The sequence below is a fragment of the Solea solea genome, chromosome 21 (genome assembly GCF_958295425.1).
Source record: "Solea solea chromosome 21, fSolSol10.1, whole genome shotgun sequence".
NCBI lineage: Eukaryota > Metazoa > Chordata > Actinopteri > Pleuronectiformes > Soleidae > Solea > Solea solea.
In genome coordinates this window covers 851812-865592 of record NC_081154.1, presented here as the reverse complement: position 1 = coordinate 865592, position 13781 = coordinate 851812, and the positions used below count along the sequence as shown (strand labels likewise).

Sequence of the window (13781 nt, the reverse complement as noted above, 5' to 3'; positions counted from 1 at the left end):
CACGATATTTAAGTCACGATACAGTATAATCAGGATATTTAAGTCACAATACAATATTATCACGATATTTAAGTCACAATACGATATTATCACGATATTGCAAAATCACATATTGCGATAAAATCACACAGCTAGTGCCATCTAGTGGACTGACACATCAATTGATGTTTTTATGCTAATCCACAAAAAGTTTAACGTTTATTTGTAACATCAGGTAAAAATGTAAATGCTAAAAAAAAGTGATACACAAAATATCGTAATATTTCACTGTATCAATTTGTCCCCCATCCCTCCACAACAATGTGAGATTGGATGCTCTGGGACCAGTGGGATTAAAGCCGTAGTGTGTAACATTTAAGGATATGTTAAGTGTTTTGATCTTGTGTCGCCCGGTGACATCCCCGCGCTGCACACAGGAAGTGATCATTTTATGTCTAGGCAGACGGGGGCAACAGCAACACTGTGCTAGTAAAGTTGGACGATTGAAAAATAGCTTTGAATATCCATCCATCCATTATCTACAGCTTTATCCTCCACTGGAGGGTCGTGAGGGTGCTGATCTCTGCTTACATGGGGCGATAGGCGGGGAACACCCTGGACACTTAGGTTTGACTAAAAACACAAAAAGTTTCCAAAGTGAATTCTTCTGCTTTTGTCCCCGCCCACCCTTGCTCTGTTGCCGTACACACACTCACAAACACTCCCTCAGTCAGGTCGGATATTTTGGAGCCTGTTTTCAAATAAAGAACGCCAACAAGCAAACCAGCAACACTACATCGTTGCAAAGAAGAATCAGCAAAAGTTACGCACTGCAGCTTTAAACTTAATCACGATGTTGTGGTTCATCGCAGAAATAAACTGCTACTGCTGCTGCTGCTGCTGCACTTAAGCACTTTTTTAAAACGACTTAAATAACGACAACCTGCCTCCCCCCTCCCTCCCTCCCCCGGTGGATTAACGCCGTCAATGCACAGACGGTGTTTGTCTTGAAACGGTGACTCATCAAAAATCCCTCAGTCACCGACCGTCATGGTTTTATGAAACACTGGTCACCCACTCACGGGCTCTGTGTGGAGGAGGAAGGATGAGTGTGTGCACCGTTTCAACAGAGTGGATTATTGGACTGGACTAACACTGAGCTGTCCTCACACAAGCCTGAGTGACTCACAGCCTCCTGACTCTGGTGACTCTGGTGTGTGTGTGTTGTATATCGTGGGTAGGTGTGAGGTGAGACTTTGCCAGGTCTGCAAACTGAACCGGACCTCTGTTGACCCCCGTGTGGAAACATCTGGACATGGAGGAGAGGAGAGAATCTGTGGAGGTCAAGGTCTGTCGGAGCAACTGTCCGCTTTCCAGAGAAAAAGAGTTTTCGAGCTCCCAGAGTTTCCATGACGGACCTTTGACATTAAAAATGTATCGTGTAGTTTTAACACTTGCAGATATTCTGGGGCAGCCGGTGGCCAAGTGGAAAGGGAACTTGACTTGTAACCGGAGGGTCGCCGGTTCAGCCAAAAAGGGCTGGGGCTGGGGTACCCCTGAGCAAGGTACCCAACCCCCAATGCTCCCCGGGTGCTACTCAGTGTGGCAGCCCACTGCTCCTAATTCTAGGATGGGTCAAATGCAGAGGAATAGTTTCCCTAAGGGGATTTATAAAAAATTCAATTCTAAATCTCAAGGTCCCACGTAGCTCCTAGAAAACAAGAATTCTGTGGTTTGATACAGAAGCCTTGAGTCTCTTCAGTCTTATCATCAGATTCTTTCTTGTTTATCTTTAAATAAGTCCACGCTGCATCTCACACTCACATTCCTGAGCTTAAAGAACCTTTAACTTCTCTGGTTTTTGGATCATGTCTGACAGACACTGGATACTGATACTGATACTGAATATCGTACCAGGACGTTTGCAAGAGAGAAAACTGATGTGGTGTGAGGAAACTTGTACATCAAACAGTACAGTACAGTCAAGTAGGAGTTCCTTTTAGAATAATAAAAAGACAACAAACACCAAGTGGTGAGTGATTAAAACTGTCAGTTTATCGTCCAGACAGTGGACAAACTGCCTTCCTAATGACTGCAGTCTGTGCTGATGTAAAAATAAATCAACACCATGACAGTCCAACAAGGAATTGAGTCTATATTTGATTATACGCCATCGTTTAAGTACAGATATCTCAATAATGTTTGACTCTATAAAGCTGCAATTACACCTTATTGTGTGTACCAAAAACATCTCCCTGTTTCTCTCTTGATTGTTTTTAATCCAGTGTTTCCGGAACTTCTGTGGGTCCAGACCCAGTCTTTGGTAAACACTGTTTTAATCAACAAACTGACCGGCTCCTGTTGTCGTCTTAGTCGGGCTGAATGACTAATCACAATACAGGAGGCAAAATATCATCATGTCAAGTCAAGTATGTTTTTGGAATGAAAATGTGAATAATGATGTAAAAATTACAATTGCACAATTGCAATTCCTGTCAAAATAATCAAGATGAGATGTTTATTTATCGTTCAGCCCTACTCCTTAGGAAAAGTCCAATTAAATTCTTCAAATCCATCTGCTATAAAAACAAAGAAGAATACGGACAAATATGGACGTAGATAAACTAGCTGACAACATCCATCAGTGGTCAAACTGAGCATAAATGGAATTATGCGACTCATCAAACAGCAATTATCAAAAATGTTGAGGGACGCCGTATAAAGACTCATCAACATGTGATATGATGATGATGATGATGATGAGTCCACAACTGAAGATAAAACCCCATGAGACGTTCTTCTCCATTCGTAAACAAGCACCAGCACAAACTGAGATGAAGACGGTGAATGTTGCTAAAGGACGAGCTCCATCGCTGTCCTCTGTCCTCCCTCATCACATCAGGAGCAGAGGTGCCGCAGACAGCAGGAAGTGTCTGTTTCCTATTATTCACTCGTAAATCTGCCTTCACCTTCCCTTTCTGTGGGCAACACGGTCACAAGCACACAGCCCGGTTACTGGGAAGTTCACGCAAAGCGCGGATGCTGGTGTCAGAGTGAGACTGCAACAGCTGAAGATGCTCAAGATGCTGAAGACAGAGATCTTGGAATTTTCATTTCCCAGGCATCACGTCGTCATTTTTCCTCTCTCGTTGCTTAACTTTACTCGCTCGTTGTTCTGCACGGAATCTCACGTCAACGACGGCGAGAAACGGTGGACAGTGTCCACAACAACGCTAGTAATTATGACTCTGCAGGTGGACACACTGGCTCCGTCCTTCATAAAAAACTCAAAAATTGCAGCGTACAAACCAATGAATGACGTCACAATGGTTTCAGATTGATCTCACACTCAAAATGGATGTCGTGCTGAATGAAAAAGACCAGAAACTCGTGATTGAGACTTAAAAACTCAAGCAAATCAAGTGAGAAGTAGCAGCTTATGTCGTCATAATCTTCTCATGAAGACAAATGGACATGTTGGGAGGTGCCACATGAGCTCGTGGACATGTGGTTCTTCAGAGGGTTTTTTGAGGGGATTTTCCCTCTCGACAAGAAGAAAAAAATGTGTAAATTGTGGATCTAGGTTTGGACCCAAACCCTCAGGACTGGAGTCAAGTGACACCCGAGACGAGAGCATGCTTACAAACAAACACGACTCCCACACAAACATCATCACCGCTGTTATTGAAACGCTTCGGCAGAGACTGTTAACACTGACCCCCAACTCTGGGCAGGACATTCATGTGAGAATCTCACGTGAAGCTGCTCAAACCTAGAAAGACCAACATGTTAAGATGTGGGAAGAGAGAGAGAGAGGGAGTAAACAGAGGAGGAGAGAACGAAATAATCCCCCCGGGGGAGAGGGAGACGGAGGGGAAGAGAGTGACGGGGGCTGCCGACCATATCTTTATTTGGGAGACATTGTTTTGGTTTGGGCAGATGTGGGAGCCTGAAGCGAAGCCACGTTCCCACATGGAGAGACACTTCAGACACTCAGGGAAAGAGGAGGACGAGGACGAGGAGGAGGAGGACGAGGAGGAGTGATGCACATGCGTGTTCAAGCATGTCCTCAGTCACACATGCACACACTCACACTGACTGACTGACTGTTTTTTAGTGTGTGAAATGTTCGGCGAACAATGCCCCGTTTTGTCAAATCCCGCCTCCTTCAGTTTATGTGAATATCTCGTGTCCTGTTTCACCAGTGAGATCCGGATCCACTTCAACAGATGAGACACGGGACTCGGAGTGACATCACCCCCAGAGTTCACTGAGTTCAAACTGAGAAGTCGGACAAACACATAAATATACTGTAAGTATTTGTCCAAACCTGCGTTTCACTCAGGCTTTGGTCTCTAGGCCCCTTGTCTCCAATGAAGGACAATCTTCACACTTTTGGACAGTGCTATGCTTCCAACTTTGTTTTGCAACAGTCTGAGGAAAGTCCTTTTCTAGTCCAACATGACTGTGTCCCAGTAAAGAACTATAAAGACATGGTTTGACTTTGAGTTTGGTGTGGAAGAACTTCATTGACTTCGCAACCCCATCGAGCACCTTTGGGATGAAGTGGAACAGAGACTGTGAGCCTTAGACCTTCTCGTCCAACATCAGTGCCTGACCTCATCAATGCTCTACAGAATGAATGGACACAAAATTCACATAGAAAGTCTTCCAAGAAGTGTTGGTGTCATGGTCAATTGTCCAAATACGTTTGTCTATATCTTATATCTCATTCCACGAGTTGGAAAATCCAACTTCAGGGCATGTTCCTATGTAAGGAACGTCCCGTAAAACTCTGAGGAACATCTGAATATTTTCACACTATTAGATACAGATATGGCAGCGAGTCAATCCATTATCCTTCTTTACACCCAATTAATAATCCCACTTTACTCTCCACAGCAGTTTATATTGTATTCTCACGGTAAAGCAGAGGTTTCAAACTGTTGGTCTACTGCTGCCTTTTATTGGTAAGTTTGTATCACTGAGGTGAAACCAAATGAATGATTTCTACTGAATCACTGGTGGTGACAGTAATGGATCAACAATTGTCATGACACAAGGTAAAATTGTTGATTTTCTCTCAGGTCTTTGGTGTGGGGAGTGATCGTTTTACTGAAACTTCTGTTTCCTGTTGGAAAAAGGTGTCTTCTTGTGAAATAATCATTTTGGATTGGTATGAGGCTTTGTTACGCCTGATGTCTTCACTCGGCCAGTAAAGCAGAGTTCCCCAGCATCAGAAGTCTTGTTTTTTGTGGATATTTCAGGCGTTAAACTTCCCCAAAAACCCATCGTCCTAGTTTAAACAGACGCAGCTCCTCTCGTCAGAGTGCATGCCAGTGGTTTAGTCTGTGTGTGTGTGTGTGTACTGTTGTGAAATATCAAATGGTCGACTCCTGTGGTGACGATTGATCTGGGTTTTTTTAGCTCCTGATCCAGATTTAGCCTTCAAACAAGCGCATGTGGCACCAATTCTCCTTCTCGAAAGAAGACAAAGCCTGTCGTAAGTTATGGGTCACACATGCTTTACCGTATATGATATTTGGATGAGCATTCACGGTCGATTTATAGCAAAATAGCACTCGCACTTGAGTGCGCGCAGTCCTTTGCAGATGTTTCGTCAACATGTGAAACTCCTGGATCCGTTTACGTCCGAGTGTGAAGTGACTGCAGTAGAATGAGAAAGTGATGCGTTGTTGACTTAGGACTGGAAACTTCAAGTATCTCAAGTTGAGGAGGAGTATCAGAACAATGGTTTTGACTCTTTTCCGGTCAAGTCAGATCAAGTCAACTTCATTTCTATGGAATATTTGAAAACAACTATTGTTGACTAAAGTGGTTCACTTTGTACTAACTGAAAGGTCTGGAACAGGTCACCACTAGTTTTGTTGTTGTTGTTGTTGTCCGTAAGATTCTGTGATATTTTCTCATTTTCATTGGAATGTGTTTGAAAGCTGGTCCTGTGTAACAACAATCTTCCAGTGAGTTCAACTCATACAACCTTGTATGAAATGTGAACGAGTATGTCTTGAACAAACCTTTCGTACAACATTTTTCACCACAATCATTTTCAAAATGACATTAATTTGGGTCCCACTCCATTTAGGTTTAAATGAGCAGAGTGTGAGCTGGAGGTCACACTAAATACTTGACACTTGTGTGTGGAGAGGCTGTTTACTGTTTTTTTAATTCTGAAAATGTTCTGCTATTTTATGACTGCATAAATATTTATGTGTGTTTTCTGGGTTCATTCTGATACAAATCCGAAGACCTTTGGCCAGTACTTTATGTCATAAGATCTAAGGTCTTGTTCATGAAGGACATTCAGAGAGAGCTGGTAGATATTTTGTGTTTTCGACCAAACTTTTCATGAAGGAGCTCAAAGCCAAGTACTGTGAATACAAGCATCCTCTAAGGTGATCACCATAGACCCTAAAACCAAAGTCTTCTAAATTCTTCAACACTCTAATCAATTTGAACAAAGAAAGAGTATTGCTGAATTTGGTTGGGCCTTTCAGTGAGGAGTTGTTGTGTCCATGTTCTCCCCATGTGTGCCTGGGTTCTCCTGTTTCTTCCCACGGTCCCAAAACCATGCAGGTTAAGTTAATTGGACACTCTTAAATTAACCATAGGTGTGAATGTGAGAGTATGCCATAAACTGGCGACCTGTCCAGGTTGACCTTCTGCCCTAATCGGCTGGAATTGGCTCCAGCAACGACCACAAACCTCATGTGGAGGATAAAGTGGCAGACAATGAATGAATGAAGTATGTGGGCACAGCAGGGGGTGACTCACAGGGGTAAAACACAGCAAGGTCAGCTGGCAAGAAAAAGTTGAACCAGGCTTAACTTTTACCACAAAGCCACATTATCTGGACAATCAAACATACAGGTACATTTTTTTGAGATAACCCTTTGTAAAAATCACTTGATGCCAATGCGATAAACTTTCCAGACATAATAAATCCTGTCTGAGTGCATTACAAACCACCGACGTGTGTCGTGATGGCTGATTAACCATAAACCACGTTAATCTCTTACTCAAACTCTACTCAAATTTCACCTGACGCAACCTCAGGGCACTGTTTTTAAAGCGGTGTCGATCAACCGAACCACTGTTTTGTCAGTGGAGGTGTTTTGGGTGTCAAATCAAGGAAGGGGCAGCTCCAGCTGGATGGAGATCCTGAGATAGACCCAGAATACTTTTTGATGTAATATAAAACCCATGCGGCCTGGGAATGCTTGAGGATCCCTCAGGAGACACTGCAGGATGTGGTTAGTGGGAGAGAAGGGCACTTTGCTTACACTGCTATTACGACACAGAGCCAGAGAAGAAGCAGAGAAATGGATGCATGATCGATGCAAATGTTTTTCTCAAAAACATAAGCAATAAGCGAGAAATTGATTCAGAGCATCCAAAAATGGACCAGTAAAGTGTGACTACTTTACGGAAGTTCCAGGAATTAAAAAGTTATATTATGTTTTTAGTATGTTTCACTCTGGCCTAAAATATAAGAGCCACTGACCTTGGCTTTTTACTTCTTCCTGTATAAACCTTTAGCCATAACACTTAAAACGTTGCTTACAGAAGGTAGGGTGTAGGTTTGCGTGTGGACAGTAGGGACCAATATTTGGAGAAAGCCAGATTGTCCCTCGACCAAGGAGGTTGTGTTTTCATCAGCAACTTCCTATATATATATATATATATATATATACATATATATGTATGTATACATACATATATAAGTATACATACATATTCTCTACAGATCCAGAAGATCAGAAAGTAAACAATTCAGCTGCTGTTTTGTAAAACACAGGTGTTTACAAAGTGTTTACGCCTCAATAAAGGTCTGCGCTGTCCTTACATTTTTGTACAACGGTTGTGAAGCCTTCATGGTAACAGGAAGTATACATCAGCAATTATTGGACACAAGCTTCATAAACTCAGACTCAACAACACCAACCATGTCTGCTTCACCAAAATTAGCGAGCTTGAAATTTAGAGGGGGAGATCAGAACACATGGGTGAAAGACCGAGCTTCATTTCTTCACATTTACACAATGATTCGTAATTTTTTTCCCCTGAATCATTAACTAAGATTTACACAACACCACAAAGGAGCAAATCACCAGATTCTGGCCCGAATTCCATCGTCAAGTTCGGGACACAACAATGAGGAAAATTGAGACGCTGTTGAAGTTGAAAATAACAGTAATTACTATTTAACTGAGCTAATGTTTTTCGAGCTATAACTCAAAAATAGAGCAAAGACATTTGGGGCTTAAAATAGTTTCTTCTGGTAACACATTCGCCTCATTACATCAATCACACATACTCCACTAAGCCCTAAATTGACCTGCTGCCACAAACAGTCGAGTCCCTTTTTCCTGCTTCCCCCTGTGTTTGTTGACATGTTGTGAGAGTGATACACAGAGAGACACAGGCTCCTCCACAGCAGCTCAAATCTATTCTTCAGTGTCAAAACAAACAGCAGATTGTGGTTAAGAAGGTGCTTTCAGACGCCGCAGTGGGTGTTTCACAGTCATTCATGTGAAATTTCACTCAAGACAACAGATGACTGTATGCTGAGGACATCGGCATGGTTGGGGAAGCACCTGGCTGTCTACGCCAACTGTGTGACCCCCACATTCCACTACAGGGATTATGCCAGACTGAATCACCATGTAAACCTCTGCGAGAAGTCCCCACACCCAAAACCCCCACAACACTCTCCTACACGCCCTCAGTTTCATAACAAACACAGCTGACACTCGAGAAGGAGAAGCTCCTACAGTCGTTCCCCCTGACACGTTGTAATTCACACTGAGGATAATGTTAATAAAGTCAGTCCTGTACTAAAAATCAACATTCCCTCATGTCTGATATTGATGAACTGGCCTCTTCACCTAGAAAGAAAGAGTCACACTTGACTCAACTGAACGGTACGTGGCGACAGGCACTGACATATTTCATCCACATGACGGAGTTGGAGAGCGGGGGAGGGGAGGGTAGGTGAGGTGAGGGTGGCGGGGTCTTCTACCAGCTGTAGAGACTCTGTAACATGTTAAAGAGACAACTTTCCCATCTCCTGTTTGCCTCTGTTTCCACGTGGTATTGTTCGGTCACAAGACAATCCAGACTCTTTTCGTGTGTCGTTCCACGCTGGTAGAATGACCTACCGATTGCTACCAGAACATCCCTGTCTTTATCCCTGGAGGGTAAGGGTAACTAACCCTAACCCTAACCCTTGGGGTAACCCTAACCCTTACCCTACCTGGTATCCCTGGACAGAACATGCTCTTCCAAAAGCTGCACAATCTCATTCTGCATCAGTCCACCGTTCCAATCTCGTGGAGTTCTTTGCAAGACTTCTGTCTTGTAGCTTATTCCTCTTTTCTTAGCCGCATTGGATAATAGCGTAATGTAAGACACGAAGGTAAGGTCATTTTTCTCAGAGCCACTAGTACTTTTCTTTCATCTAACCCTGTAGGGGGCGCCACTGTGGATAATCCGCATACTTGATTTTTACGCCGGGTGCCCTTCTGGACGCGACCCTCCCATTTATCCAGGTTTGGAACCAGCACGAGGAGAACACTGGAAGTGGCCCCCTGTGGTTGGGGGGATTGGGTAAGGTACCCAATCCCAGGGGTACCCCAGCCCTTGACTTTGCAGGGTTTAGAACCAGCAACCCTCTAGTTACAAGCCCAATTCATGAATGAAGAATATGATCAGCTAAATGTGATTTACTTCATTACTTTGGATACAGACAGACATAGTTCTTTGATCAATACCAACATAAATCCGATAAATCTTCCTCATGAGTTCATCACTCACTGTCTCTGTGAGTCGGGTCGGGGTTATTACAACAGGAATACAGAGTTCTTCTTCAGTGACAGAGAAAGAAAAGAGAAGTTCACACTGTTCACTCTTCACCGCTGTCGAGAGAGAGAACGGATCACAATGTTCTCTCTCCAAACATTACCTTGACGGAGGAACGTGTCAGTGTTTCTACGGCAACGGTCACCCCCGCTCGCAGCCAGTGACACTCAATTATCGTCATTTTTCCTTGCGTTTTTTAAATAGATACTGCACTTTTACACGTGTTTCTAAGCTATATTACTATATTATATTGTATATATTACCGCATTTATTTAAAAAAAATAACTATATTTATGGGTTGGATGTTTCAAAATATCAACGAAAATTTGTGAAATATCGCAAAATTATGTCACAGTATTGATTGTTTTTAAGCCTATCATTTTTAACTGATTTTTGTGAATTAGCATATACAAATCTATTAATGTTTCATGAGCACATTGTGGTGTCTCTGGCGATTCCCTCTCACTCCTAGACATCTTGCGTCCATTATTTTCTCAATTATTCCAGTAACTTGTTTTTAACGGTAAAATGTCACAAAATGTTGAACGATTTTGATTTTTATATTGAAACAAATGTTTAAATATTGAATTTCAAGCAGCATACATCAAGTGTGTCACTCAGTCTGTGACTGAGGCACCAGCAGCAGCAGCAATAACATCAGCAGCAGTTACAGCGGCAGCAGTAACATCAGCAGCAGTAACATCAGCAGCAGCAGTAGTAACATCAGCAACAGTAACATTAGCAGTTACAGCAGCAGCATCAGTAACATCAGCACAACAGCAGTAACATCAGCAGATACAGCAGCAGTAACATCAGCAGATACAGCAGCAGCAGTAACATCAGCAGCAGCAGCAGTAACATCAGCAGCAGCAGGTTCTGAATGATTCATTCTGCCTGAAGAATGAGTTTATTTGTACAACAAAGGCTCCAGCGCTGGAGATGACAGAAGAAGAAGAAGAAGAAGAAGAACAAAGAAGAAGAAGAATGCTTCATTGTCAGCAGCAGAACAAATCTTCGTCTCTGTGGTGAACGTACATCAGCTTGGATTTCGCAAACCATATGAAAATGAGGCAACAGCGTGAAAGAGTGACGCCGTTTCCCTCTGAGTTTGGAGGAAACCTTTTTTTTACCAGAATAAGGAAACAAAGAAGTGGCCTATGATTCACTCTCATGTCCTACGACCCTTAAACGCATCACAGGCAAAAAAAAACACTATGACACAAACTCAGCGAGAGGAAACCTGTAGTTTCACTACTGTGTGTGTGTGTGTGTGTGTGTGTGTGTGTGTGTGTGTGGTGATGGAGGAGGTCAAACAATCGTTGAACACTGAAACCAAACAGGAAAATATGATCAGTGACAAGTTCATTCATGGAAACTGTCTGTCATCTTCCTTCATCTGATTAATATAAGTAGGATTTTAAAAAACTTTATAAAAAGGATAAAATAGTCCTTTAATAATCCCACAATGGGCAAATTAAAGGTAATAAACATGTATTCTCAAATCTATAAATGAACAATTTAGAGAAATATTGACTTTTAAGATAAAAATAACTAAATTAATTGTCCACTATTTTGATAATCGATAATCTGGTTTTGAGTGTTCAACTACAATTTTAATATGTTAAGTGAGAATGCTGAGTCATCATTGTCACTCTATATTTCCTCTTTTTTTGTTTATTGAGAATGCATAAATATTGTGTATTATTGCGTTACTATGAGTAGTTTTCCTGTTTTAATTGAGAATATGCTGAGTCATCATTCTCAACTGCAGTTTTACTATTTTATTTTTGTCGAGATTGCTGAGTCAGCATTTCCAACTATACTTTTTCTGTTTTCTTTTGTATTAGTTGGGAATACTGAGACAGTATTCCCAACTCATCTAACTAATCTAACTCTATTTTTCTTCTTTCTTATTTTGTTTATTGAGAATGCATTTCCTTTGTTATTAGTGTTAGTTAATATTAGTAGTTCTACTATTTTAAGTGAGAATGCCGAGTCATCGGTAAGTATAAAAGGTGACGGTGAAAAACTGTCAACAAACAAACAAACATGTTTTTACAGAGGTTTTCTGAGTCGAAGGATTCTTTTAAAAAAATCACTGGAGAGGACAAAAGGGAGGGCGCGATGGTTGTGGACGAGAGAGAGAGAGACAGACACAGAGAGAGAGACAGACACAGAGAGAGAGACACACAGAGAGAGAGAGACACACACAGAGAGAGAGACATTCAGACCTGAGTGTTTCAGAGGAATGTGTGGAATGAGGAAGTGAAGACAGAGCTGCTGCTCTGAGTTAATGTGATCAACACAACAAGGGAAAACTATTATGTGTGTGTGTGTGTGTGTGTGTAGGACCTTTTTTCTGTCATAAACACTGACCTTGTCAGGACCGCTAGTCGTCATGGAAACCAAAACCTGGTCCTAATGAACCTGTGAACCTCATCTTTGAGGAGCTGGTTAAAGTTGAGGACTAATATTTGAATTGCGGTTAAGTTAAAGGTTAGGGTTAGTTATTAACTGGTTATGGTTAAGGTGTATATGACTTAATTATTGGTGAAACGCTGCCCCCTACAGGAATATAAAAAACAAACAAATTCTGTCTTTAAATTTCTTCAACTGGAACGACCCCTAAGTCGGATTTCCAACTCAGAAAGTCGGAGAAACCTCACCAAGCTCCCGACATATTTATATCACAAATAAATCTGTCGTAATTTTTATCGGACACATTGGTACGGGTTAGGGTTAACCCTAAACCCGGTTTTGAGTGTGAAAAAAATATCACGTGGCGTGTTTTTATCGAATGGCAATGCTAAAAACAGCTAACAAAGGCTAACAAAGGCTAGCCTGAGGTATGTTTGCATCCGACTTCTCAGAAATGGGTTAGGGTTAGCAACTCAGAGGTGACATCTCCGACGTTAAAGGAACACACCATTATTCCGACTTCTCAACTGGAACACACGGCCAAACTCGGAAGGCGCCGTCACTCCCACTTCCAAATTTCCAACTTACAAAGTAAATTGAACACTTTTTTTTTTTTTACACTCAAGTTTGTCATCTTTAAGTATTTACTTAAAACACTCTTAAGTGGTTCTTAAACCTTTCAACACCAAGTACCACCAGAGGAAGCTCGCGTACCACTGCTGGTTCACGTATTTCAGTTTGAGAACCATAGCTCTGAGGTTTATACTTCAACGACAGAAACCAAATGATTTTTTAAGATAAATTTTATGAAGATTCTTAGTAAAAATCTGCTAATAAATCCTCCTAAATGTTACATACTGGACCTTTAAATCCACGTGTGTCCATAATAACTGTTGTAATAAGAAGAAGAACAACAATAACAGTAAATGTGTCGAGTCTTCTTACCTCCAGCACTTGGACATAACTGGAGGGGAACCAGCCCCGGACTCCATCGTCCCTCTCTCCCTCCCACCAGCCTCCGGGCAGAGCTTGGACCACCTTGATCACGTCCCCGGTCTCGAAGCTCAGTCCCTGCTGGTGCTGGTCTCCACTGAACCGGTACAAACTTTTACAGTACGATCCAGACATGACGCGAACGCTGTGTGTGTGTGTGTGTGTGTGTGTGCAGCAGCTCCTGGCGCGTGCTGGAGCAGAGTGAAAGTTGTGAGGAGTTCGTGAACAGGTTCTCCTCCTCCTCTTCTCCTCCTCTCCTCCTCCTCCTCTGACTCACAACCACAAGACCTCCTCCCTCCCTCTCTCACTCACTCACTCACTCACTCTCTCACTCACTGCTGCTCAGTCTGAGTCCAGCGGAGACTTTTCTGTGAAGCTACAAACAGTGACGCCGGAAGTCAAGTGAACGCGCCTTCAAAATAAAACCAGACCATTTCTTTTTAAATCATCTTACCGTTCCTATTTTCTTGTTCATTGGGAATTCGTTTGCGACAGGTTTTCCTCAATGT

At 42.2% G+C, this 13781-nt stretch overlaps 1 protein-coding gene across 1 annotated transcript in view; it reads right to left on the bottom strand.

Annotated features, from left to right (window-relative positions):
- LOC131448541 (growth arrest-specific protein 7-like) overlaps positions 1–13533 on the bottom strand; it is a 52121-nt gene extending 38588 nt beyond the window's left edge. Inside the window, exon 1 of the mRNA XM_058621108.1 lies at positions 13225–13533. Coding sequence (XP_058477091.1) covers positions 13225–13407 — 183 coding nt within the window. The 5' untranslated portion in view covers positions 13408–13533. The remainder of the gene's footprint in view (positions 1–13224) is intronic.
- Between the last annotated feature and the right edge of the window lie 248 nt (positions 13534–13781).